The 27,331-nt window shown below is 42.7% G+C and overlaps 1 protein-coding gene across 1 annotated transcript in view; it reads right to left on the bottom strand.

Moving 5' to 3' along the window:
- Nucleotides 1-27,331, bottom strand: part of LOC128688202 (cell adhesion molecule Dscam2-like) — a 297,471-nt gene that overhangs the window by 144,310 nt on the left and 125,830 nt on the right. The window contains exons 9-11 of the mRNA XM_070086853.1: nt 2,092-2,271; nt 1,390-1,521; nt 452-610 (exon numbers count right to left, since the gene is read on the bottom strand). Of these exons, the coding sequence (XP_069942954.1) occupies nt 452-610; nt 1,390-1,521; nt 2,092-2,271 (471 nt within the window). The remainder of the gene's footprint in view (nt 1-451; nt 611-1,389; nt 1,522-2,091; nt 2,272-27,331) is intronic.

Here is a 27,331-nt window from a genome sequence, read left to right as displayed (position 1 = left end):
TATCACTGTTAACGTACCACTGAAGTGGTTGTATCACTGTTAACGTACCACTGAAGTGGTTGTATTAGTGTTAACGTACCACTGAAGTGGTTGTATCACTGTTAACGTACCACTGAAATGATTGTATTAGTGATAACGCTCCAATAATGAGTCACACTGATGTAGTTATATTCGTGATGATTCAGCATCATTGAGTCTCCACGGTGGTGATGACATTAGTGAATCATACGAACAATATCCAGTCACCACCACAGTGGTTGTGTTAGTGGTGAGTTACCTTTGAAACTGAGTAACCACAACAGTGGTTTCAATAACACTGACCAACTTGCAAAACCGAGTCAGATCATAATGACTGAATTAGTGTTGATTTATTAAAAACTTTGGATCGGAAGTTATAACTTTCCATTACCACAGAGTTAATACTAGTATAACTATAATAGTCATGACTTACCAACAACATTGACGAAGAAAGTTCTTGAATCAGCACCGTAGCGGTTGGATGCCTGGCAGGTGTAGACGGCAGCGTGGGCGCGGCTGATGGAAGTAATCATCAAGACTGAGACTTTCCCAGCCTCCTCCATCCTCACTTCCATCTCTGATGATCCTCCACCTGTACAGCAGTACCAGGTACCAAGCAGAAGCACATAAAATAAGGCGAACACATTCTGATTTCATTTTTGTTTATTTTTTCAAATATGTCACTGTCTTAAATTTAGCATTCTCGAATCTGCAAAGTTTTCAACCCATATTATTTCCTTAAGTGTATATAAGGACAGGATAATGTGATTAATCTTATGCACATATTGCTCGTAGTCATGCACGGACACCCATTAAACCTACAAGTTTCAGGGAGGTGATATTAACCTGAGCTTCGAGTGTGTAAGATAAAAATAACATTCTTTTTGACTACCTCTCTCTCGCTTACGCTCACTGCAGAAGTTTAGTAAATAACGATATAAGATGTGGGGGGTTATTTTTCCCATAAATATCTGTACACGTAGTAATGATTTTTTAAATTATACATAATAATACAAACTAATAAAATGAACAGATGGGTGATCTGATCCCATGTGCTGAACGCCTATTGTATATCCCTCCTTGAGAAGGAGGGATATACAGTAGGTGTCCATCTTGGGGTCAGTTAAGTACCGAGTTATTTACTATCGTGATAAGTGACTGGACTCAGGAGCTGAACGTCTTTCCTTCCTCAAATAGTCTATAATGTGGCAATGTTAAACAATGAACAATAGACTCTCTCCAGGTAAACTCCAGGTAGTGATTTCAGTTTAGAGAGTGTCAGAGTGAGAGTAGTTTAGCGTGAAGTAAAAAAATATTACGACCAGATATACTGAGGTGCAATGAGAAGCTTATGCTAAATGAATCACTTACCCGGTATGGGAGCAGCATCCCGGGCCCAGGTGAAGGCGAGAGGCAAGTCTCCCCTGGCTGCACATCTCAAAGCTAGACTCTCACCCACAGCGACAGACTCATTTACCACACGTTCCTCTATGCGGGCGCCCTCTGCCATCACCACACCCACAGGTTAGAATTTTTTTTATTAGATAATATGAAAATTGTATTAATGTTGGTAGAATTGCCAACAATATGTTAGGTAAAAGGACACAAGTACAACTAATGTGACATTTTATTGTGGCAACGTTTCGCTCTCCAGAAGCTTTATCAAGCCGTTACAAACAATACATGGATACACAGGGTATATATAGGCTTAGAGAGGTGTAATAGCTGTAGTACTAGTGGTAGAAGTTGTATTACAACTAATTACACCTCACTCTGAGGCTATATATACCATCTGTGCCGATGTGGTGTTTGTAACGGCTTGACAAAGCTCCTGGAGAGCCAGAAGTTGCCACAGTAAAATTGCACATTAGTTGCACTTGTGTCCTTTTTACCTAACATGATAATTATTTACTAGTCTGTATGAAGTTTTTTTTATATAATTATAGTTTTTAGAAATTTTCGTAATTTTCCAACCCATTAGTTTTCTGTTTCTCTTCCGTGCTCCATTATGTTGGATTATTACATCAAAACAAACGAATCTTGATAGGAAATGGACAAGGCTTGTTAACTCACCCAGGACAGAGAGCGATATTGTCTTGGAGATGGCCGGATTTACACCGTTATTAGCGTGACAAAGGTAACGCCCACTATCCTCAGCTCGGGCGTCTCGGATCCTGAGAGAGCCGGCTAGTGGTGTCTGCAGCCTCCATCCGTCACCCACCAAAGCTGAAGATTCTTCCGTCCCACCACCATCTGCAGAACACCTCCATCACTAAAGGAATTATATCAAGGCGAACTCATCTGCGTCTTACACAAATAATCCGCAAATAGAAGAGAGAGAGAGAGAGAAAGAGAGAGAGAGGCAGGCTTTTGACCTGTATATGGTCCAGGTCGGACTGAAAGGTCGTCATAAGCCTCTCGTCATAAGCGGGTTATTTGTGTTTTGTTACCGTCACGGTATAGTGCCTTTTTGTTCTTCATCTGTAACACTAACATTTTGTGCACCTCGGTGAATGTTATATCAGGGAGATGTGTTCCATGTTAACTCCAGTTGTAGGTCATCTTGTCCACTTAGGAAGAGTTAAATCCAAACAAATCACTGATATCCCACATACAGAAAGGAAACTTCATAAAATATTCCGACGCGCCCTGAGTTATCGTCTGATCACAACTAAGAATTGTAACTAGATAAATGTTTAGGAAATAGTGAAATGTTACCTAAATTTTCCACTAGAAAGTGAGGGACATTTTGGTTTCTACCTTACTAACATAATGGCATAAAAATCAAGGGCATAAAAAATGCCCCTGATTTTCGGAACGAATATCAAGTTATTATCGCTGATGCTTTCCCGAACCTAACTGTCAAGTTGCTAATTACATTAGCCAGTCTGAGGCACTAACACGGAATATATCCAAAATAAGTTGATCAACAGTTGCACTGGAGATTTAGTCAAGTATGTCACCGTGAACCTCTAGAAGAGAACACGCACGAAGGAACTTGAGAGTGGACCCCCAAGGTTGATGTACATTGGATAACAGAACGACCAAGATTGAAGGCAGAACTCAAGGGAAAATATACCTGGAGTGGAAAGTATCTCACCTTGTAGCACAACACAAGGTAGAAGGATATTTGAAATTGGGAATACCTAACACTGCGGTAAAGCAGTGCCTCGCTTGGTGGCAGACAACAAGGAAGAAACCAGTGAAGCAGAGTACCTGGCGTGATGGTACAGCACAAGACAGAGATACCAGACAGTGAGTTCCTCTATAGAGAATATCTAAATTTCATTACGTATTCCTCGAAAAGTTGTACCACTAGTGGTTGCTTTATTCATCTTTTCCTCTATTTTTTTTTTTTACACACATCAGTTTTACAGGCTAAGAGCCATTATCATAACTCAGCTCACTTCAAAGTCCAACCCTATCGATGATATTCTACCACCCACTTGGATGCGACCCACAACAGTCGTTAAACATCCAGATACCTACTTACTGTTAGGTGAACAAGGGCAGCAAACGTGAGAAAACATGCCCAACGTTTCTACCTGTACCGGAGACTGAGCCAGAGACACTCAGTATATTAGCTGAGTGTGCTGCCAACCGTATGTACACCACGAGCTATATTATAAAATGGTACGCTGCCAGAAAAACTAACAAAATCCAAACAACCTAACTGGTAAACCCTCCTTCCTTTTTATCAACATCAACATTCATGGTTTAGCAAAAAAAAAAAAGTATATAAGTTGGTAAAAAAGATTTAAGAGATACATTGTTGATATAAAGATGGCATATACAGTACATGAGATGTGAGAGATACATGTCTAGTACATATTGTTATGTGTTTGTTACTGATTATAATGCAAAAATCTCATCCAGCTCCTCAGACCTCGGGCGGTGCCCAAAATACAGCAGCCATTACCCTTCTGAACAGCAGCACTGAGTCGCTGGAACAGAGAACTAGCTGCCCTGGGATCCCTAGTTACCCTGATGAGTTTTTTGCCTAGCTCCATAAGAGACTTAGATGCACTCTTCCCCCATGAGCCAAGAATCTCTGAGCCTATGGGAAGAAACATATAATGATAGGCAAGTTCTCTGTATTTTCTAGACTGGATGCTTTTGGCTGCCATCAGATTTGCATAGCTGGGATGGCTCCCTCACTGCTGGGCACCCGGCTGTTGTGAATCTCCTCTTGATAATTAACCTCCTCATGTCTTGCAGTCTTTCCCTCGGATTTACGGCACACAAGACCATGGTACCCAAATTGGTCTGCTGCTTCACTGCCACAAATACACCTGTGTTCGGCGAGAATAGGGGCGGCAAGTCGAAGGGCAACACCAGTGCGGATGGTCTGTGGGTCAAGGCATGTGCCAAGGCTGGAGTTGGGAACAGCCAACAGAAAGTCCCCTGCATGAGGAGCTCACTGTCAGGATGCAGGCTCTGTCCTTCCTTGTCACACTCTGAAGCATTGTTGAGGCTATATTCCCCACTACTGGACCATCCCAGTGCGGCTGTAATAGTTGGGGCGAGCAGGTTTGGTTTCAGAGCCCGTTAGATTATCCCAGATCATGGCTTTGTCAATGAACTTTTGGCCATGAATTCCAATCTTGTCCCTAAGATGTTCGGGAGAGTCGCTGCAACAAGCTCTCTGGATGCAAACACATGAGGAGAAAAAAGCAGGTAGCGCAATCTGTGATGACTTGCGGGCAGCAACGCCTCCTAGTCTGACTGGAAGTGTAGCTTGGTTCCACTTCCCATCTTCTAGAGTAAGTTCTTTCGTAAAAATCTGCCTCAGGATAGTGTCATATTCGTGCAGTATAGGGTTATCATATGAAGGTGCACATCTTAGGAAATCTGTCGACCTGGCAGACTCAAGCACTTTGTGAGGAGGTACAAGGCATTGTGAGTGCCAAGATTGCCTATTCGTTTTTCCATTCTCCTCATCGCTTTCCAGAGGTGCTTCAAGCAAGATGCTATTTGTGGGCACAATGACTGATGCTCCTGGTAGTTTTGATCACACTGCATCTATCACTTGTTGATTTCCTGAGATGATTTCACATTTGGATGGATTCAGAATGAGACCCATTTCCTGTCCCCATGTCATCACCAGTGTAAAATCATCTGGAAGGGATTCCTTTGTAGCTGCTAGTGTGCCATCATCCAGGAACCAGATGTTTTGCTCACTGGTCAGCCTGACTGTGATTTCCCTAACTGCTGTTCAGATGAGAAATGGTGCGAGAGGATCCCCTTGCTGGACATCCTCTGATGATGTGTTTTCATGCTCTCCAAACAGAAGCATTGATTCCTTTCTATATCCAGCTAAACAAGAAGGGAAGAGACCACTTCTAATACCACATCTCTTTTCAGGAGATCAAATGCATTCTTGAAGTCTAATTTTACCACTGCACTGTCCTCAGGCAGGTTGTTGATATACGCCCTTGTTGCATGAACTGCTGCTTCACTTCCTTGAGAGACCCCATAGCCAAGCTGGTTTGGTTGAAGCATCATGGCTGCCTGTGCACGAATACTTCAGACGGCAGTTTTGGAAATAAGATGGTGAAAAGTGTTGCCCATTGCAATTGACCTGATTCCTCCATCCTTCTTTTTAAAGGCACAAAGTGAGGCACAAAAAAAAATATTTAATTTCGCCAGGAATCAGACCAGCCAAGGAATTGTTGACGAACCTTGTGATCTCTGAAAGTAGTGTCTTTGCACTCTCCCCATATAAATGGATTTGAAGCATTCGTCGCTCAACCTTTGGGACGAGCGGACGTGAGCTGAGCCTGCCCTCTGCTGTCAGCCGGTGACAACTTGGTTTTCTCAAAATGGCGCAGCCGGCAAGAAGAAGGGTAAACACTGTCGGCATTGAAGTGGTGCGTGGGGCTGTGCATGCCCACTCAGCTCAAGTTTTATTACCTGCCATCATCAGGGACACATACGGCATTGCCAACGAAGAGCTGTATGGTGTAGCCTTGAACGGGGCATATAGAATTTTTGTGAAATTTCTCAATGCAAGTGTATATGAGGACATAGTCGCCAGGTTCCAAGATCTTTGTGTACCAGTGAATCCTGCAGTGACGGTAAGGCTACATGATGTGTCCCGCCATTATACGTGGGTGAAGATAAAAAATGTACCCTTTGAGGCTAATGAGGCAGACCTACGTGCCGTCTTCGAGAAGTTTGGGACTGTTCATATGGCGACATTGGGGAAATGGAAGGAAGGATCATATTCTGGGATGCCTGAAGGAAGTTTTTCCTTAAAAATGACATTGAGGCATCCTATTCCTTCCTATATTTTCCTAGAAGACTTCAGGACTCAAGTAATGGTGACTTACGCAGGGCAACAACGTACCTGTCGATTATGTGGTGCATATGATCACATTGCTGCGCAGTGTGTTAAGCAACAGGGTACACAGGCGAAGGAGCAGCATAAGGAGGCATCAGAGGACCTTGGGACGTTGGATTTGGCACGACCTGAGTCGGTTTCCTTGAACAAGGCTTGGAGTGTGGAGGTCGAGGAGGCCTTGCGGGAGGAAGAGTGTGTAACTCTTCCGAGAGAGACATGCACTGCCGGGCAGGCACCGGCGACCAAAGATGTGGTGTCACTGGGTGAGGACAGGGCCGTGGAGGCTACCATTGATTCAGTCCTCCACGACCTGTTAGGGACCCCAGGAGAGGTCACAGTTGAGGGGCTTGTGGGTGCCCTGGATGCTGCTGGGGTTCCAGGTGGTGAGAGGGGGGGAGGAATGTCAGAGACCCAGGTTGAGGCTGGGTTGCAAATTGGCACAGTGGTGGCGGAAGTGCACGGGGATGGCTTCCAGGTGGAGGCGGGAAGAAAGGCTCGAGTGTCACGGAAGAGAGCGGCAGTGCCCTCGGACGTGGACGATGTGGATGTGCTCACTCCGGCACAGCGTTCGGGCAAAAAGGTTTGGGCTGAAGTGGTTGAGCATGGACCTGGGGGGTCCAGGGGCAAGGGGCATGTGAAAGCAGATCACAGAATGGTGATTGAAGATCAAGGGCGTATAAAGGGGAAGGGGGATAAAGGTGGTGCAATACGTAAAGGAAAACCTCCATTGACAAATTCAAGAGTCTCTCTATAAATGTTAATGGTCTGAAAAATTCTAGGAAGTGTGAATGGTTTCATGAGATGCTCATTAGGTATGGTGTAGATGTAGTGTTTGTGCAAGAGCACAACCACAAGCCGGGTTGTATGTTGATGATTGAGGGGTATACTGTATATGCGGCACACTCAACGAGATTGAAAGGAGGAGTGGCTATTTTGGTGAGGGAGGCTAGTCCGTTTACTGTACATCATTGTGAGGAGGGGGGTGAGGGGAGGGTTATAAGAGTGGATGGGACATGGGGAAGAGATAAGATGTCTTTTGTGTGTGTTTATGGTCCGGCGGAGGGGGACAGTCGAGTGAAGAATGAGTTTGTACGTGAAGTGTTGGTGTATCACTTAAGGTCGCTTCCAGCATTAGCTGTGGTGGGAGGGGACTGGAATTGCGTTATACGCCGCAAGGATGTGGAACCTAGGGGAGCAGGATATTGTTCTGGCGTTCTGAGGGACCTGTTAACAGGGGTGGGGTTGGTGGATGTAGAGGGGGGGGCGGCGTGGGAGGTGCAGCACACCTTTGTGAGGCAGGGGTATGCTGCACGGCTGGACAGGATATACGTGACAAGGAAAGCTGTGGTGCGGAGTGTAAGGGTTTTGGAAGTCTTTTTTTCTGATCATAGAGGTGTTTTGGTGGATTTGGGATGGGAGGGTCGGCCGAATAGGTATAAGAGTTATTGGAAATTGAATGTTCGGTTGCTTCAAGATGTTGAGGGGAGGGTCCTATTTGCACAATGGTGGAAAGGCTTATGGGAAGGGATGGAAGTCAATGGGGATGTGTTGAGATGGTGGGATGTGACGGCGAAGACGAGGATTCGAGAGTTCTATGTCCGACAGGGAAGGCACGAGAATCAGTTGGCTTATGGGCTTATTAGGTATCTTGAGGGGCAGTTAAGGGAGTATTATGAGAGAGGAAGGGGGGGGGAATGGGAGGCCCTGTGGCTGACATACAAGGAGTGAAGGAACGCCTAATGGAAGTGCAAAATGAGAGGTTTGATGCGGCAAGGGTTTTAGGGGGGTTGGAGGAGGTCATGTGGGGTGATAGACCATCGGCGTGTGTCCTGCGAGGGCAGGGGCGCCGGCGCGTTGCAATGGAAATGGTGGGTTTGAGAGTTCTTGAGGACATCGAGGGGTATAGGGAGGGACAAGACTTGGTGACAACGGAGGGGATGGGAGGGTATGTTGATTCTTGGCTTAGTGCACATATGAGGAGTGTGGGTGTGAGAGAGGGGGCTTTAAGAGAGACAGGGGGATGGGTGCGGAGTGTGCTGGACAGGGACGACAGGGAACAGTTACAGGGGCCTATTGTGGAGGACGAGGTGTGGACGGCTTTAATGAGTATGAGCAGGGGTAAGGCACCGGGGATAGATGGGCTGCCTGCGGAGTTTTACATACAGCATTGGGGAGTATTAAAAGATTTTTTGGTGCAATTATTTAATATCATAAAAGAGAGGGGTGCGTTGGGACCTTTGCAGGCGACAGCACTAGTAGTTTTGGTGCCAAAGGGTGAAAGTCAGTGCACAGTGAGAGATTACCGGATGATATCACTCATGTGTGCAGACTACAAACTTTTTGCAAAAATTTTGGGAAATCGTATAAAAAAGGTCATTGGAAAGGTAATAGTGAGGGGTCAATATGGGATTCCGGGGAGATCAATGTATGAGGGGCATGGGGTTATTAGAAGGTTTATTGAGGGTCCACAAGAGGGGGAACGTGGGGTATTGGCGTTGGATTGGAGAACGGCATATGACAGTGTCGAGAGGGAGGCTCTGTGGAGAATCATGGAGTGGCAAGGGTTCGGGGAGGACATTGTGAATTGGGCACGTACTTTATATCGGGGAGCTGGGATGTGTGTACAGATAAATGGGAGGGTGGGGTTGCATGTGAAAATGGGCAGGGGATTGAGGCAAGGTTGCCCGTTGTCACAAATATTATTTGCATGTTTACAGAATCCGTTTTATAGGGCAGTGGAAATGTGCATACAGGAGGGGGTAAGGGAGGACATACGAGGTGGGAGTCCCAGTATCATAGGTTACGTTGATGACACAACTGTCCTAGTGAGTGGGAGGGAGGGATTGGAAGGTCTGGAGAGAGTTATAGATGTTTTTGGGATGGCAACAGGTATGGCAGTGAATGTGCATAAATCAAAGCTCATGATATTGGGTGAATGGGATGGGCAGGAGGGCGGGGGTGGGGGGGTGACGTGGAGTGTCGTGGACCGGGTGAAAATTTGTGGAGTTGTGTATATGGGTAATGCTCAGATGGCGAGGGAGAATAATTCAAAGGGTGTGGTAGATAGGGTATTGGGAAGATTGTCAGGATTGAGGCCGACACATCTTACGCTACACCAGAGGGTCATTGTGGTCAATGTGCTTTTGTACAGTAAAATATGGCATGTGGCAGCTTTGTACCCTTTGGTGTATGGGGATGTCCGGAGATTGTTGAGCAGAGTTTTCCGTTTTATCTGGGGTTCAGGATGCGATTGGTTGAAAAGAGAGGTGGTAACACTTCCGGTGGCCTTGGGAGGGCTGGGGTTAATTCATTTGGAAAGAAGGTTGAAGTGTGTATATGTGAAACATGGGTTGCTAAGGGCTCGGGGGGAAGGGAGTGGAGGGTTGGGGATGCTGCAGGGAGATCTTCGGAGATGGTGGAAGGGACAAGATTTGAGAGATGGTGAGGAGTTGTTGCGTCTATTGATGATGGTCAGAGAGCCGAGAAACATGCGGGTAGGGTCCATGGAGAGGAAGATATGGCCTAGGGTGGTAGTGGCAACGGAAGGAGTGTACCCGATGTACGCATGGGAAGACATTTGGGGCCGATTAAAAGGGTTACGCATCCGGCCACGCGTGAGGGAGGTAATGTATAGGTTTCTTCACGGAATATTGCCGTCTGGGGTTATTTTACGAAATAGGCGAATAAGGGAGGGTGGGATGTGTCAGGTTTGTGGGGTAGATGAATCAGCTTTTCATGTAGTTTATTTTTGTGAAAGCCTAGGGATTGTGCGGGAATGGTTAGGGAAAGTAATCCGGTATGTGGGGGGGAAAGGGTTGTCGGTTTTGAGAGCTCTTAGTTTAGATGTAGGTGGGGTTGGGGTAAAGGTTCAAAGGGCAGTGGCTTACTTAATGGTTGATTTTGTGTATATATCATGGGCAATGAGAGACAAAGGGGCGGAGGAACGTAGGATGGCCATAGCAGCATCCTTTTATAGAACAAAGTGTCGCAACAGGGAAATATATGGTAGGAGGTGGGAGAGGGATTTCTCGGAGGGCTACAGGGACTTTCTTTTGAGGGATTTATGGTCTTTATAAGCGGTCAGGGGAATGAACGGGCTGGCCTTCCCAGGGGGGGGGGGTGTTGCAGATGTCGATTGTGTGAGTGTGTGTGTGGAATTGTGTGAGTGTGTGTGGATTTGTGTGAGGAAGGATGTTGAGGTGATATTCAATGTGATATTCAATGTAATGTCTTGGTGTTATTGTGAACACCGATGATTATAATTTATCTAAGGATTCCTTCATGTTTTGTAAGGATGTACATAAGCATGTTAGTATATAAGCATATTTTAACCTGTAATTATACATGTCTACCTATATATGAGCAATGTAACTTGTCATAATAATGAGGTTTCATACCTGTTTTTTAACTAGTGGAACGTTCTGGTATTGTATATAATGTAAGATCTTGCCTGGGGTGTTTTTGCTTATATATTGTTACAGATGTTTTTTCACATTTTCATTATATATGTTCAAGTGAATGAGTTTTTGATCTTGTGTATAGCCAGGTGAAACTGGTCAGTTTTTCACTTGGGGGGGGGGTAGGAGTTTAAGTAATCTCTGCAATAGCAGGTCATGTGATACACATGTCATATTTTAGATGTCTAATGTTGTCCATTCTCTGTAGGAGGTGATGTATAGATTATCTCCGACAGTGTAAATAATCTGTCTGCTGGAGGGAATAATGTGTAAATTTATTTATTATTGTGGTAGGTTTATGTATATAACGTGTTTTTAGGGTGATATATTATAAGATGCTAATTACTATCAAGGACTGTTGGTGGTTGAGTGGTGACGGCAGACACAGCTACTAGGCATGGGGGGGGGGTTGAAGTGTGCACGATATTAATTATTACCATAGGGTATATGAGGGTAGGGTGGATTGTGTTCTATGGTGGATGTGAGCCATCAGGTTCAGACATTCCTTGTATTATAGTGTCAGCCGTTTAGCTGGCTGGATTGTGTTTATATATATATTGTCATTGAAGTTTTTAATGCTTTTACAAATGTGTATGTATAAGAGATTTGTCACTGTGTATCTAAGGTGAAAGTGGCACGTTTTCATGGGGGGGGGGAGTGTAAGCTTTACTGGGTGGGTTGTATATGTATGTATGTGTGTGTATATGTATGTATATATGTATATATATGTATATGTGTGTGTATATGTATATATATGTGTATGTATATATATATATATATATATATATATATATATATGTGTATATGTGTGTGTATATGTATATATATATGTATATGTATATGTATGTATGACCACCTTTTCATGTGAAGCACAGTACGTAAAAGCGGTGTTTGATTTGAGTGCAGCCAGTTCTGTCATTATATATGTGTTTCTTCAGTATTGTGTAGTCACAGTTGATTATTGTTCACTGCCTGTATCTTGTTACATATTGATTATGTACCCATATATTTTGTACCTGAGTTTTAAATAAAATATAAAAAAAAAAAAATTATCATTGAAGCTAACCTCTTTCCCCTTCATTCCAGCATAGCTAAGCAGACATTGCCAAAAAGTAGCAAGCTGTGGACAAGAATACAGATACAGAGTAGCAGCCCAGCCACCGTGGAGAGAAGACGTCGTCGTTCCCGCTCTTCAGCTGAGCAACTCTGAACACTGTTGCTCGAGAATTTACTTGGGTTATCCTGAGTAGTTCTTCACCAGAGCTGAGAGGAGACTTGCTTGCAGTCACTTCGAGCCCCATCCCATCAAGAGGGTAAGGCGGTGACTTGCTTGCTTGTTCACCCCTCTCATCCCCATCCCCCCATCCTTCCCCATCCTCCCCCCACCCATACATCAACACTGGCCCACACACTTAACACACTACATACATTGCTATCCTTCTGACTGTCCTATCTTCTTATTTTTCGGCAACTTCGCTTTGGCGAGTTAACACAAGGCATTTTGACCATCTGGTAGCCCGTGTGGTTTTTTAAAATCCAGCCGATCTTTGCCTTGGGCCCTTTCCCCTCACTACTCGAGGGTAGGCTATCTTAGGAGCTGACCTTCATAAGTCAGCTGAAATAGGATGTTAGGCTAACATTAAGGAAAGATACCTTTTTGTTAAGCAACTCCTCTGCCACATGCTCCTTCCTAGGCATCATGGCGAGGATTCGTGTAAGATTACGCATTGATGGAAATCAAATGTCCATGAAAGACATTCTCAATTGTATTTGCTCTAACTCAACTGTTGCTCCAGTGGATGTTTTTAAAACCCACACTGGAGTAGTACTTCTCCTCTCTTCTGAAGAAGAGTTACTCCAACTCCTAAAGCATGATGTCTTGGATAAACTGAAGACTTCTGGTGTTATCCCAGTTGCACCTGACAGCTATCAAGCTCAGAGGACTGTGTTTGTGGCCAGAATCAACAGTTTTATGAAACACAGCAATGTTAATGAAATTGTTGATAACATTAATACCGAGAATTCTGACCTTAGGGCTGTTGAAGCACATAAATTCTCGAATCCCAACAACAATAAGGTAACTTTAAAATTAATACTCGAGACACCTGAAGAGGCCAAACTTGTGTGTCAAAATGGCTTCAAATGTTTCAATACCAGATGTACATCTGACCAAATTTCCATGGAACGCTTTGTCAGTGTGACACAATGTTTCAAGTGTTATGCCTTTGGTCATAACAACAACAAATGCAGTATACAAGGGCAAATTTGTAGCATTTGCTCTGGCCAACATTCCTATCGTGATTGTACCAATAAAAATTCACCTAAATGTGTCCTCTGTAATGGAAAACATCATGCTGTTTCTGCTATTTGCCCTGAAAGAAAAAAGGAAATGCAGAAAATTCTTGACGCCAAGAAACTATCCACATCTAAGAAGACCACTCCTCAGGCACCGCCAACCATGTCCCAAACTTCCTTCCCAGCTCTGCCTGGATCAAGTGGGACTCCTCAGGTCTCTACCAATGGTTCCAATGTTTGGAATTCTGCCCCTCTTGGAGAGCCCCAATCTAACCCTCACTTACAACAGACACAACAACAAGGTTCAGTCGCATCTCATGTGTCTCAGGTATCCACAGATGGGGATATAATGAGAGCACAACTAATGTACTTGGTGGCCAAAGACACAGCTGGTGGTGATATTCAACTCTGCTCTCGTGTTTTGAATGATATGTTAAAGGCTAATGGGATCACTCCCATCATTATCCCTGAAAATGTGAAGGCCATTATGACCCAGCCTTCTCATAACAAGAAGTATGTACCATACTCTACATCTAATAATAAGCCTAAGTCATCCCTGGCCCAGGGATCGCCCTCCTCGCAAACCCAGGTTGTCAACTCTTCTCAACCTGAAAAGTCAACACCTGAACATAACAATGCCCCAGAAAGTGGTGCCTACTCTCCCGCTATTGTAGCTGAACCTGTTGAACAGGAACTTTCCCAAGGTAACTCACCTTGCCTATCTAATATTCACTTGGAGCCTACACAGTCTCCCATTAACTCTCACAAGCCTCTGATTCCTGAAACTGAGTATAGCATACCTCAGTTTCATGATGATGACTCTAACGACTCTAACGACTCTAACGATTCTATTGATTCTAATGAGTCTGTTAATATTACTGCCTCTAGTGAAGATGAAGATGATGGCATTGTTAATACACAAGCTTCCACGCAAAAGTTTCCTTCTCCTATTGAAGAGTCCAGCAAGGATAGTACAGATACAACACATAACATTACTTGCAGGCGTTCAGAACGCAGTGTACGAGCGAAGAATAAGCAATAATGGGGATTACAATTTTCCAACTTAATGTTCAACATTTCTTCAATAACCGTTACCTTCTTGAGGTTGAACTACATAACTACAATCCAGATGTTATACTTTTGAACGAGACAGCTGCAAGAGTTGATCAACATATTAAATTACGTGGATACTGTACTGTTGAGAAATCGAGAGGACAGTTTAGTGGTGTAGCCATCTTGGTTAAATTAGGATATACATTTAAAAATATTCATGTTGATGAAGATAACATTCTTGCAATAGAACTAACAACGTCGCATGGACAACTAGTAATAGGAACTGGATATTTTCCCCCGAGACAGCCATATATAGAGTCAATTCCTCTACATAGGATATTAAGCAGAAATATTCCAACAATACTAGCTGGAGATTTTAATGCTCATCACCCTGCCCTCTTTAACTGTGGAGCTGGTATTCCACGGGGTGACTTAAAAGGAAAACAACTCTTTAATATCATGACAGCTAGAAACTTGTCATTTCAAGGCCCATTCTTCAAATCGTACATTGGACCTCATCCAGGAACACCAGATATTGTACTGACAAACAGAGACTGTGACATCTTTCACTGTCGTATATCTCCTGGTGGAAATGTAGGATCTGACCATATCCCTGTTATAATACAACTACAAACTTCTCCATTTAGAATACCTGTAACTCCTAAACCCAATCTTAACACCCTAGGATTTGACCCCTTCAGGGCATATCTGGGTGAAGATGAAATTGTGTCTTTGGAAAATCTACCTTCCAGTGCAATTGATGATGCAATCAGGTCCCTGCACAATCGAATAATTGAAGCTACCAATGCAAATTGCCAATTAGCTTCCACGAAGATATACCAACAATATAAACCTACTAGGGAAATTAGAGACACTTTAAGAAATTATCAAGCAGAATGTCGAAGGCATCTTCAAACGCGACAACCACCAGCAGCTACACTGCACCGATTAAGGCACGAATTAATTAACATGATTAGTCAACACAAACGAGACATATGGAAATTTCTAGTTCTTCAAGCTAATCAATATAAACGTGAACCAGCAAAATTTTGGAGTAAGATCCGACAACTTTTAGGGGCAAAGCACAAGGCTCCTAACTACCTAGTTCATACCCTCACTGATGAGGATGATGAAGATGTTGAAATTAAACTTGACGATCCACAGGACCAGGCTAATTTGATGGGTGATGTATGGGAGAAAATTCTCTCTCACAATAATAGTCGTCAATTTAATAATAATCATTATCAGTTAGTAAATGAATGGAGAGATGAAAACTTGGATGATCTACAACCACTACCTACCATCGATACTTCAACTCTTGAAGATACCCACCCGCTTACTAGACCTATTACATTATTAGAGATAAGTCAGGTTATTGGAAGAATGAGAAATAGAGCCCCTGGCCTCTCTGGAATAACAATGAAACAAATAAAGTACCTACCTAGAAATTGCAAACAGTCCTTGGTAAATATCTTTAATGCCATCTTGGCCTCAGGACATTTTCCAGTTGTTTTTAAGACTGCTAGAATGATCTTTCTTGCTAAGCCCAATAAAGACATCCACCAACCTGGGAACTATAGACCTATATCTTTACTTGAAGTCACTGGAAAAGTTCTTGAGAAAGTCATTTCCAACAGATTGAATTACTATATGGAGTTTAATCACTTGTTTACTGAAAAACAATTTGGCTTTAGAACACATAGAGGTACCAATCATGCAATAAATGTTATTTTTGACACTGTAGCAAGTCTAAAACAGCAGGGCAATCTTGCCTTAATTGCCACCAGAGATGTTCATAAAGCTTTTGATAGCTTATGGCATGATGGCCTTATATACAAACTCATTGACCTACCAGACCATAACTGGACTTTTCTCAGAGTAATTTATAATTTCTTAACTCAAAGAAAAATCATTCCCACCTTTCATGGCAAGTCGACAGAACCTTTTATACCGACGGCTGGTGTCCCACAAGGTTCTTGTCTCAGTCCACTTCTGTTTAACATTTATGTGAATGACCTTCCTCAACCAGAGTTTAATGACACAATTGTGACACAGTTTGCAGATGATGTTATTCATGTCGTCTCATCAACTCCAGTAACAGGAAAATACAAGTATGAGAGAGTCATAGAAAAAATGAATATTGAACTTCGTCGAACATCTAATTGGGAGAAGAAATGGAGAATTACGACTAATCCTGACAAGGTCCTTGTTAGCACGATAGGATGTTTTGCATCAACCATTGAAGATAAAGGGGGTATCTCCATCAGAGGTACACCTGTAGCCATTAGAAACCCTAACAAGATCTTGGGATATGAAATAGACAGGCTGCTCCACTCAACATCTCATGTAACTAAAAAGATCAACACAGCCAAAGCCGGTCTTAGCAGACTCTTTCGATTCAATCAAGCCCCTCAACATGTCAAAAAACATCTGTATAAAATGATAATAAGACCTATACTTGAATACCCTTGTGTCCCAATATCATTAACAACAAAGACCAACATGCTACGGTTACAAAGGGTCCAAAATAGAGCTCTTCGATTTATTACCAATACCAGGAGGAGAGACAGAGTTAAAATGGCAGATTTACATACACAACAAGATATCACTGCCATAAATGTACGCCTTGACACCCTAAAAAAGAAACAACTTTATACAATGCAAGAACTATACATGCCAGATAGAGAACATCCTATACAAGTGATAAATACCACCGATTACACCATTAATACTCCACCTCACAGGACTCAAAGAATGACTCTCCCACAGAGGGTTCGTCGTTTTATTCATAAAGATGATTACCCTCGACCCATGATTTTGAGCAACTTACCTGACGAAGAAGATTGGATACTACCAGAACCCTTTTATGTATACTGAAAAAACCATCGCCCCCAATTAGGGTGCATAGAAGGTAGTGAACTTGACCATGGTGGCCTGGAGGGGATTGAGGGGCTTGTGAACGGCTGGAAGGGGAGGGGGAGATGCAAGTTGTTGGGTGGGGGAGAATGCAAGTTGTTGGGTGGGGGAGACGCAGGTTGATGGGTGAGGGGAGTACACATGAACTTGCACACTATTGTTTACACTGTCTTACAATGCACAGCATTATTTGTTTCCCATGTACATTATGAAAGATGTGGGTATGAGCACTGCTGAACCCATGTATCTTCAATCACCTACACACAGCGTCTCTTCCTCCCATCCCCGTGGCCTGGGAGAGGCAGCACTGACTGGTCACTCCCTCGTTAACATTAATCCCACATTGTGTTTCCATAACATATGCCTCTAATTATTACATTCATCGACACATAATCATTTCTAAGTTAACTGGAAGCACGACACATGGTGCTGGAGGTGGATGTTTTGTGAGAGCTTTTGGAGGTTCGTATATACGATAATCTTGGCTGGTACTGACACACAGTGTAGGTCTTACTCTCCCCCACCCCTACTGGCCGTCTTCCTCACTACCACCACTCAACAACATACACAAACTGTACAACACTTTCACTATATATATATATATATATATATATATATATATATATATATATATATATATATATATATATATATATATATATATAAAGTCACTTCTAAAATTTTTCTTATACGCTTAAAGGTATATTTTTTTCATTTGTTAATGTAAAAACTAATAATTTTTTTACCAAAAGCACCTTAGAAAACTTACCTAACCTTATTATAACAAGCGTAATTTAATTTAACCTAATCCAACTAAATATATTTTAGATAAGTTTACAGTAATTTAATAAGCAAACCTAATGAAATATTTATTTTTTCGTTATGTTCAGAATGATTTTTGCCAAATTATTGCGAACACAAATTTTGACTTGATATATTCTGCAAAAAGAGCGTTGTTATTTAAGCCAAAATCACAAATATCGCAAGTTTTACCTATATATGTAACCAAACCACATGCAGTAGTGTGGGTGTCTCTGAGCTAATTTCATTTTACTCCCCGACTGGTGTACTAGCCTCAACGAGCAGTATTTTATGTTATTGTATCCGTGAACTAGTGGTATTGATCAATAACAACGCTGCGACTAGCCAAGGATTCGAAGCCATGTTGTTTTGGCCAGCCTCATGGTTACAATAATATAAAACACTGCTCATTGAGGCTAGTACACCAAACAGGGAGTAGAATGAAATTAGCTCAGAGGCATCCACACCACCGTATGTCCTCGAATAATGGTAAAACATCTAGCTCTGCTGGGTGCGTGATTTTTGTAGGATTTGGTGGTCCTGTGGATTAGAGCGTCATGTGGTTTTCCCTTACCATGATGTGGGCGAAAACAACATGGGTTCGAGTCCTTGGCTAGTCACAGCGTTGTTATCGATCAATACCACTTGTTCATTGTTACAATTATATATATATATATATATATATATATATATATATATATATATATATATATATATATATATATATATATATATATATATGTGTGTGTGTGTGTGTGTGTGTGTGTGTGTGTGTGTAATGGGGTCAAACTCTGGTGCAAATTGTGGGACCCACAGCCTCGGAGAAGTGTATAAAAGGCTTCCATGAAGAATATTTGGATTACTTCCTGAAGCCATTTAAATGTTCCACTTCCCCTACCATCCCGTCTTTTAATATTTTTTTACCAACAGGTATATTTTATTACATAATATGGTACAACAGACTTAAGAAGATACAGTTCTGGTACAAAGATGGCATACAATACATGAGGTTTAAGAGATATATTTCAAATATATATTGCTACTTTTTTTATCACAGATTACAATGCGAAAATCTCATCCAATACAGCCAGCGTTACCCCTCTGAACCACAACGCCGAGTAGCTGGAACAAAAAATAACTGTCTTGGGATCCATAGTTACCCTGATGAGTCTTTTCTGTAGCTCCTCAAGGAACTTAAATGCACTCTTTCGCAAGGGCCAAGGATCTCTGAGCTTATGGGAACAAACATATAATGATGAACAAGGGTACCATATTTTCTAGACGTTTGGGACTCAATGAAGTTGGCAGATGCCTCTCCTTCCTCCCTGGTGTACTGGAGATAGGCATCAGCCGATGTGGACACATGTGTACTCCCACACCACCTGCTTGCCTGCCCTTGTCTGTCCAGGCTCGAAGGGTGATACCATCCGAGCTCTTTTGGTTACCAACAGATCTGTATAGTTGGGGTGGCTCCCTTGCTGGGCATCGACTGTTGTAAGGTTTCTCTTAATAATGTTATGTGTACACACACAAACACACACACACACACACACACACACACAAACACACACACACACACACATACACACACATACACACACACACACACACACACACACACACACACACATACACACACACACACACACACACACACAGAAACACACTCACACACACACACATACATATATATATACATATATATATATATATATATATATATATATATATATATATATATATATATATATATATATATAATATAGGGAGGTACCACCTCTAGAACTGTATATATTCGAATTGGTGTTGCTCTTCGCCTAGCCGCCCCCATCCTCACCGAACATAGGTGTATTTGCGGCAGGGCGACAGCTGATCAATTCGGACTTCATGGTCTCGTGTGTCACACAGCAGAAGGGAAGTATGCCAGGCATGAGGAGGTCAATGACATCATAAAGAGAAGCCTCGCCACAGCCCGTTTCCCAGCTCAACGGGAACCCCAAGTGCAGAGGTCTGACGGAAGTCTAAAGCGTCCTGATGGAGCCACTATGCTATCTTGGAAGGATGGAAAGTAGATTGCCTGGGACTACACCTGTGCCGCCACATTGGCAGACACTTGCCATACTCCGTAGTGGAAGGGGGTGGAGCTGCCAGCCACAGGGAGACCCAGAAGATCCGCAAATATGAAGACCTTTCCCCTTGCTATAACTTCATCCCAATAGGGTCGGAGACCCTTGGAGCATGGGGCAAGTGTGCTCTGAAGTTCCTAATAGAGCTGGGTGAAAAGCTCATCATAGAAACCAATGACCACAGGGCGACCAGCTTCCTCTTTCAGAGACTCAGTGTTGCGATCCAGAGATAAAATGCCTGCAGCATTCTGGGCACGCCGCCCACCGCCGGAGAGCTGGACGAAGTATTCGAGATGTAGCTCTGAGTTACCTATGTTGTTTTACTTTCTATCGTATTTTTGTGAATGTTTTGTCAATGTATTTTGTCTTTAAATAAAATATATATAAAATATAGGGGGTGGTAGGAGAAAATTCTCAAATAGCTTCAGGGAGAACCTTGAGTTTTCCCTGAAGCAAGTTTATTCTTTTCTCTGAGGATGAGGGTCTCTCTCTCTCTCTCTCTCTCTCTCTCTCTCTCTCTCTCTCTCTCTATCTCTCTCTCTCTCTCTCTCTCTCTCTCTATATATATATATATATATATATATATATATATATATATATATATATATATATATATATATGTCGTGCCTAATATGTAAAACTGGTCAATTAGCAAGAACTCATTTAAAATTAAATCCTTTCTAAAATTTTCTCTTATACATTTGAAGATATATTTTTTCCATTAATGATATTGTAAAAATTTTTAATTTTGCACCAAAAGAATCTTAGAAAACTTACCTAACCTTATTATAACAAGAACAATTTATTTTAGCCTAACCTAACTAAATATATTTTAGATGTGTTTACAATAAATTAATACTAAACAAACACAGTGAAATATATTTTTTTCGTTAGGTTCAGAAAGATTTTGGAGAAATTATTGTATACACAAATTTTCACTTGTCCTATATGGCAAGATTAGCATTGCTATTTAAGCCAAGATCGCAAGTTCTGCCTATTCGGCACGACATATATATATATATATATATATATATATATATATATATATATATATATATATAACAAGTCGGCCGTCTCCCACCGAGACAGGGTGACCCAAAAAGAAAGAAAATACCCAAAAAGAAAATACTTTCATCATCATTCAACACTTTCACCTCACTCACATATAATCACTGTTTTTGCAGAGGTGCTCAGAACACAACAGTTTAGAAGTATATACGTATATACTTCTAAACTGTATATCCCTCCAAACTGCCAATATCCCCAACTCCTCCTTTAGAGTGCAGGCATTGTACTTCCCATTTCCAGGATTCAAGTCCGGCTATATAAAAATAACCGGTTTCCCTGAATCCCTTCACTAAATATTACCCTGCTCACACTCCAACAGATCGTCAGGTCCCAAATACCATTCGTCTCCATTCACTCCTATCGAACACGCTCATGCACGCATGCTGGAAGTCCAAGCCCCTCGCCCACAAAACCTCTTTTACCCCTTCCTTCCAACCTTTTCGAGGATGACTCCTACCCCGCCTTCCTTCCCCTACAGATTTATACGGTTTCCACGTCATTCTACTTTGATCCATTCTCTCTAAATGACCAAACCATCCTAACAACCCCTCTTCAGCCCTCTGACTAATGCTTTTATTAACTCCACACCTTCTCCTAATTTCCACACTCCGAATTTTCTACATAATATTTACACCACACATTGCCCTTAGACAGGACATCTCCACTGCCTCCAACCACCTCCTCGCTGCAACATTCACAACCCAAGCTTCACACCCATATAAGAGTGTTGGTACTACTATATATTTTTTTTATATTAAAGTCCAGGTTTTATTCCCTGGACCTCAGCAATGAGAGTCGCTTCTCTTACCGCTGGGCAACGGCGACAATTTTATATATATATATATATATATATATATATATATATATATATATATATATATATATATATATATATATATATATATATGTAAAACTGTAACACGAATACCTGTTCTAACATTGTCGTTAAAAATTTTTTGAAAACCAACTACACCTGTAACACAAGCAGCACTAAGTGTAAGAGAATAACTACAACACAAAAACTAAAATAATAACACCAGTAGCCACTCAAACATCACAACTACAACCACTACAACTGCAACAACTTTCTTACCAACCGCGCATACCATAATTCTTACTAAGGAAACCATTAAATAATTAGGCACGGAAACCGCGGTACATATTTAATCACAACCAAAGCAAACCCATCAGCAACCACAAACTCACTAGCAACAACAAACTCACTAGCAACAACAAACTCACTAGCAACAACAAACTCACTAGCAACAACAAACTCACTAGCAACAACAAACTCACTAGCAACAACAAACTCACTAGCAACAACAAACTCACTAGCAACAACAAACCCACCAGAAACCACAAACTCACCTGTAACCACAAACCCACCAGCAAATACAAAACCCACCAGCAACCACAAACCCACCAGCAAATACAAAACCCACCAGCAACCACAAACCCACCAGCAAATACAAAACCCACCAGCAACCACAAACCCACCAGCAAATACAAAACCCACCAGCAACCACAAACCCACCAGCAAATACAAAACCCACCAGCAACCACAAACCCACCAGCAGCCACAAAACCCACTAACAACCTCAAACCCTCGAGCAACTACAAACCCACTAGCAACCACAAATCAACCAGAAACCACAAACCCACCAGCAACCACAAATCCACCAGCAACCACAAACCTACCAGCAACCACAAATTCACCAGCAACCACAAACCCACTAGCAACCACAAATTCACTAGTAACCACAAACTCACTAGCAACCACAAACCCACTAGCAACCACAAATTCACTAGTAACCACAAACTCACTAGCAACCACAAACCCACTAGCAACCACAAACCCACTAGCAACCGCAAACCCACCAGCAACCACAAACCCACTAGCAACCGCAAACCCACCAGCAACCACAAACCCACTAGCAACGCCAAACCCACTAGCAACGCCAAACCCACCAGCAACGCCAAACCCACTAGCAACCACAAACCCACTAGCAACGCCAAACCCATTAGCAACCACAAACCCACTAGCAACCACAAACCCACTAGCAACCACAAACCCACAAGCAACCACAAACCCACCAGCAACCAAAAACCACCAACAACCACAAACCCACTAGCAACCACAAACCCACTTGCAACCACAAATCCATTGGCAACCACAAATCCATTGGCAACCACAAATCCGCTAGCAACCTCAAACCCACTATCTACCACAAACTCACCAGCAACCACAAACCAATTAGCAACCACAAACTCACCAGCAAACACACACCCACCCACTAGCAACCACAAACCTACCAGCAGCCATAAACCCACTAGGAACCACAAACTCTCTAGCAACCACAAATCCACAGCAACCACAAACCCACTTGCAACCACAAACCCACTAGCAACCACAAACCCACTAGTAACCACAAACCCCACTGGCAACCACAAACCCAACAGCAACCATAAACCCACTAGCAACCAGAAAACCCACCAGCAACCACAAACCCACCAGCAATCACAAACCCACCAGCAACCACAAACCCACCAGCAATCACAAACCCACCAGCAACCACAATCCCACCAGCAACCGCAAACCCACCAGAAACCAGAAACCCACTACAACCAGAAACCCACCAGCAACCACAAACCCACCAGAAACCACAAACCCATTAGGAACCACAAACCAACCAACAACCACAAACCCAGCAGCAAGCATAAACCCAGTAGCAACCACAAACCCCGAAGCAACCACAAACCTAGTAGCAACCATGGACCCACTAACAACCACAAACCCAGTAGCAACCACAAACCCAGTAGCAACCACAAACCCACCACCAACCACAAACCCACCAGCAACTACAAACGCCCTAGCAACCATAAGCGCACTAGCAACCACAAACCCACCAGCAACCACAAACCCACCAGCAACCACAAACCCACCAGCAACCACAAACCCAGTAGCAACCACAAACCCACCAGCAATCACAAACCCACCAGCAACCACAAACCCAGTAGCAACCACAAACCCACCAGCAACCACAAACCCACCAGCAACCACAAACCCACCAGGAACCACAAACAAATTCGCAGTAATCAGTCCCTCAGCCTTGATGGACTCATTACTGCTGGAAAAGGCTATAGCACATGTGCCAAGAAGTGGCTTATATACTGTAGACAGGTGAGGTGAAGTAGTCGTCGTCGGTGTCACACTTGACAAATCAAACATTTGTCCAACCTTAGGACGAGACCTACTTCCACATACGGATTTGTCAAGTGTGATACCTCTTATGACTGCTTCACCTCACCTGTCAACATTATATAAACCAAGTCTTCGCAAATTACATCCCCTCATGGCCCAAGGACTGATTACCTCAAACTCCTCCTGTTCTTCCTCATTCTCCTTTGTATTGTACTGATGAAGCCACTGTGTGGCGAAACGTATCTTCGATAATGATTACCATGTGACGAGTAAATGTCTCAGTCTTCAACTTGGTCGGTTTTAAACCATTAAACACAACAATCCAGATACGAGAACGAATGAAAAACTAGCAACAACCACAACAACAACACCATGAGCAACAACCACAACTCTACGAGCAACAACCACAACAACAACACCATGAGCAGCACTCAAAACAACACGAGCAACAACCGCAACACCAACAACAACCACAATAACACTACGAGAAACAACCATGAGCAACAACCACCAGTAATAACCACAACACAAATAACGACCACAAAACTAGCAACAACAGTAGTAACAACCATAACACCAGTAACAACCACAACACCAGCAACAACCACAACACCAGGAACCACAATATCAGTAACAACAACACCAGCAACAACCACATCACCAGTAACAACAACTACAACACCAGCAACAACCACAACAGTAACAACCACAACAACAATCACAACACCAGCAACAACCACAACACCAGTAACAACAACTACAACACCAGCAACAACCACAGCACCAGTAACAACCACAACAGCAACAACACCAGCACCAACAACAACAACACCAGTAACAACAGCAACAACCACAACACCAATAGCAACAATCACAACACCATTAACAGCACCAACAACCACAACCCCAGCAACAACCACACCTATAACAACCACAGTCACAACAGTAACAACAATAACCACAACACCAGTTACAACAACCACAATACCAGTAACAACAATCACATCAGTAACACTAACCACAACAACCACTACAACAATTACCATAACACGAGCAACAATCACAACACCAGCAACAATCGGAACAACGACATGCACAGCTCTAGTAACAACAAGTCAAGGATTAGCCACAACAGTAACAACAACTACAACACCAGTAACAACTACAACATCGGTAACAACAACCACAACACCAGTAACAACACCAGTAACAGCAACCACATAAGTAACAACCACAACATCAGTAACAACAACCACAACATCAGTAACAACAACCACACACTTGTAACAACACCAGCAACAACAACCACATCAGTAGCTACCACATCAGTAACAACCACAACACCAGTAACAACAACCACAACAATAACCACAACACCGGCAACAACCACAACACCAGCAACAATCACTACAACATGCACAGCGCCAGTAACAACGAGAAGTCCAGGATTAACCATAACAATAAAAAAATCTAGCAATAACCACAACACTAGTAAAACCTACAATAACAACCTTAATAATACAACTCCAGCAATTCTAACCACATCAACAACATGAACGGTGCCCCGCAGCCTGATCGCTGAACCTCTTTCTTCACACGGCAAAGAAAGGTCTGCGTTCGATTCCCAGCGCTGGTAGAAACATTGGCCGTGTTTCTTTACGCTGATTGTCTATGTTCACCCATCAGTAAAATGGGTACCTGGCAGTTAGTGGACTGGTGTGGGTCGCATCCTGGGGACAACACTGACCTAATTTGCCCGAAATACTCAGCATAACAAGGGGCTTTCTATATAGTAGTATGTCATTGATGTCAGCTATGAACTGTATACACAAATAACCCGCACATAAAAGAGAGAAGCTTAAGACGACGTTTCGGTCCGACTTGGACCATTGACTGTATACCTTGTACATGTAGTAGATAAAGATATATTATTATTATTAATATCGCCAGGAAGAACTACAACAGTTGCAATATAGACAACAACAGCAACATCTAGAACACCAGCAATATCTACCACACAAGCAGCAACAACAAAACAAGTCACAACCAACAACAGCACAAGAAAGAGAAACGTTACAAGAAACAGAAACGTCACAAGCACAAGCTACCACAATAACATAAGCAAAAGCTCCAACACCAGCAAGATGTACAACACTAACAATAACTACAGCACTTTAAATAACTACTACAACGCCACCAAGAACAACAACGTCAGCAACAATTACATCACTAGAAACAACCACATTACCAGCAACTGCAAAACTAGTAACACCAACAACAACAACACCTGTAACAGATACAGCTTTAGCAACAACTACAACATCAGCAACAATTAAAACACAAAGAACAATAACAACAACATCAGTAGACACTACAACATCAGCATGAAATTCAGTATTAACATCTACAAAACCGACAACACAATTCAAACATCAGAAAATGTAACACCAGCAAGCAGTTGACCAACAGCAACAACCACAACACCAGAAATAACAACTTTCAACCTCATCAGCAACTACAGCTCTATCAATAGCTGCAATATCAACGGCAAGAACACCAGCTACTGCCACACCACCAACAACTACAGTAACAAACACAACACCAACATAAAACACCAGCTACAACAATAACAGCACCATCCACAACAGTACCGTCAACCACAACATTACCATCAACCACAACAGCACCACCAACAAAAACAGTATCATCATCCACAACAGTACCATCAACTACAACAGCACCATCAACCACAACAGCACCATCAACCACAACAGCACCATCAACCACAACAGCACCATCAACCACAGCACCATCAACCACAACGGCACCATCAACCACAACAGCACCATTAGCCACAACAGCACCATCAACCACAACAACACCATCAACCACAACAGCACCATCAACCACAACAGCACCATCAACCCCAATAGCACCAACAACCACAACAGTATCACCAACCACAACAGCACCATCAACTACAGCACCATCAACCACAACAGCACCATCAACCACAACAGCACCATCAACCACAACAGCACCACTAGCCACA

The sequence above is a fragment of the Cherax quadricarinatus genome, chromosome 19 (genome assembly GCF_038502225.1).
Source record: "Cherax quadricarinatus isolate ZL_2023a chromosome 19, ASM3850222v1, whole genome shotgun sequence".
NCBI classification, from domain to species: Eukaryota; Metazoa; Arthropoda; class Malacostraca; order Decapoda; family Parastacidae; genus Cherax; species Cherax quadricarinatus.
This window is presented reverse-complemented; position numbering and strand designations above follow the sequence as displayed.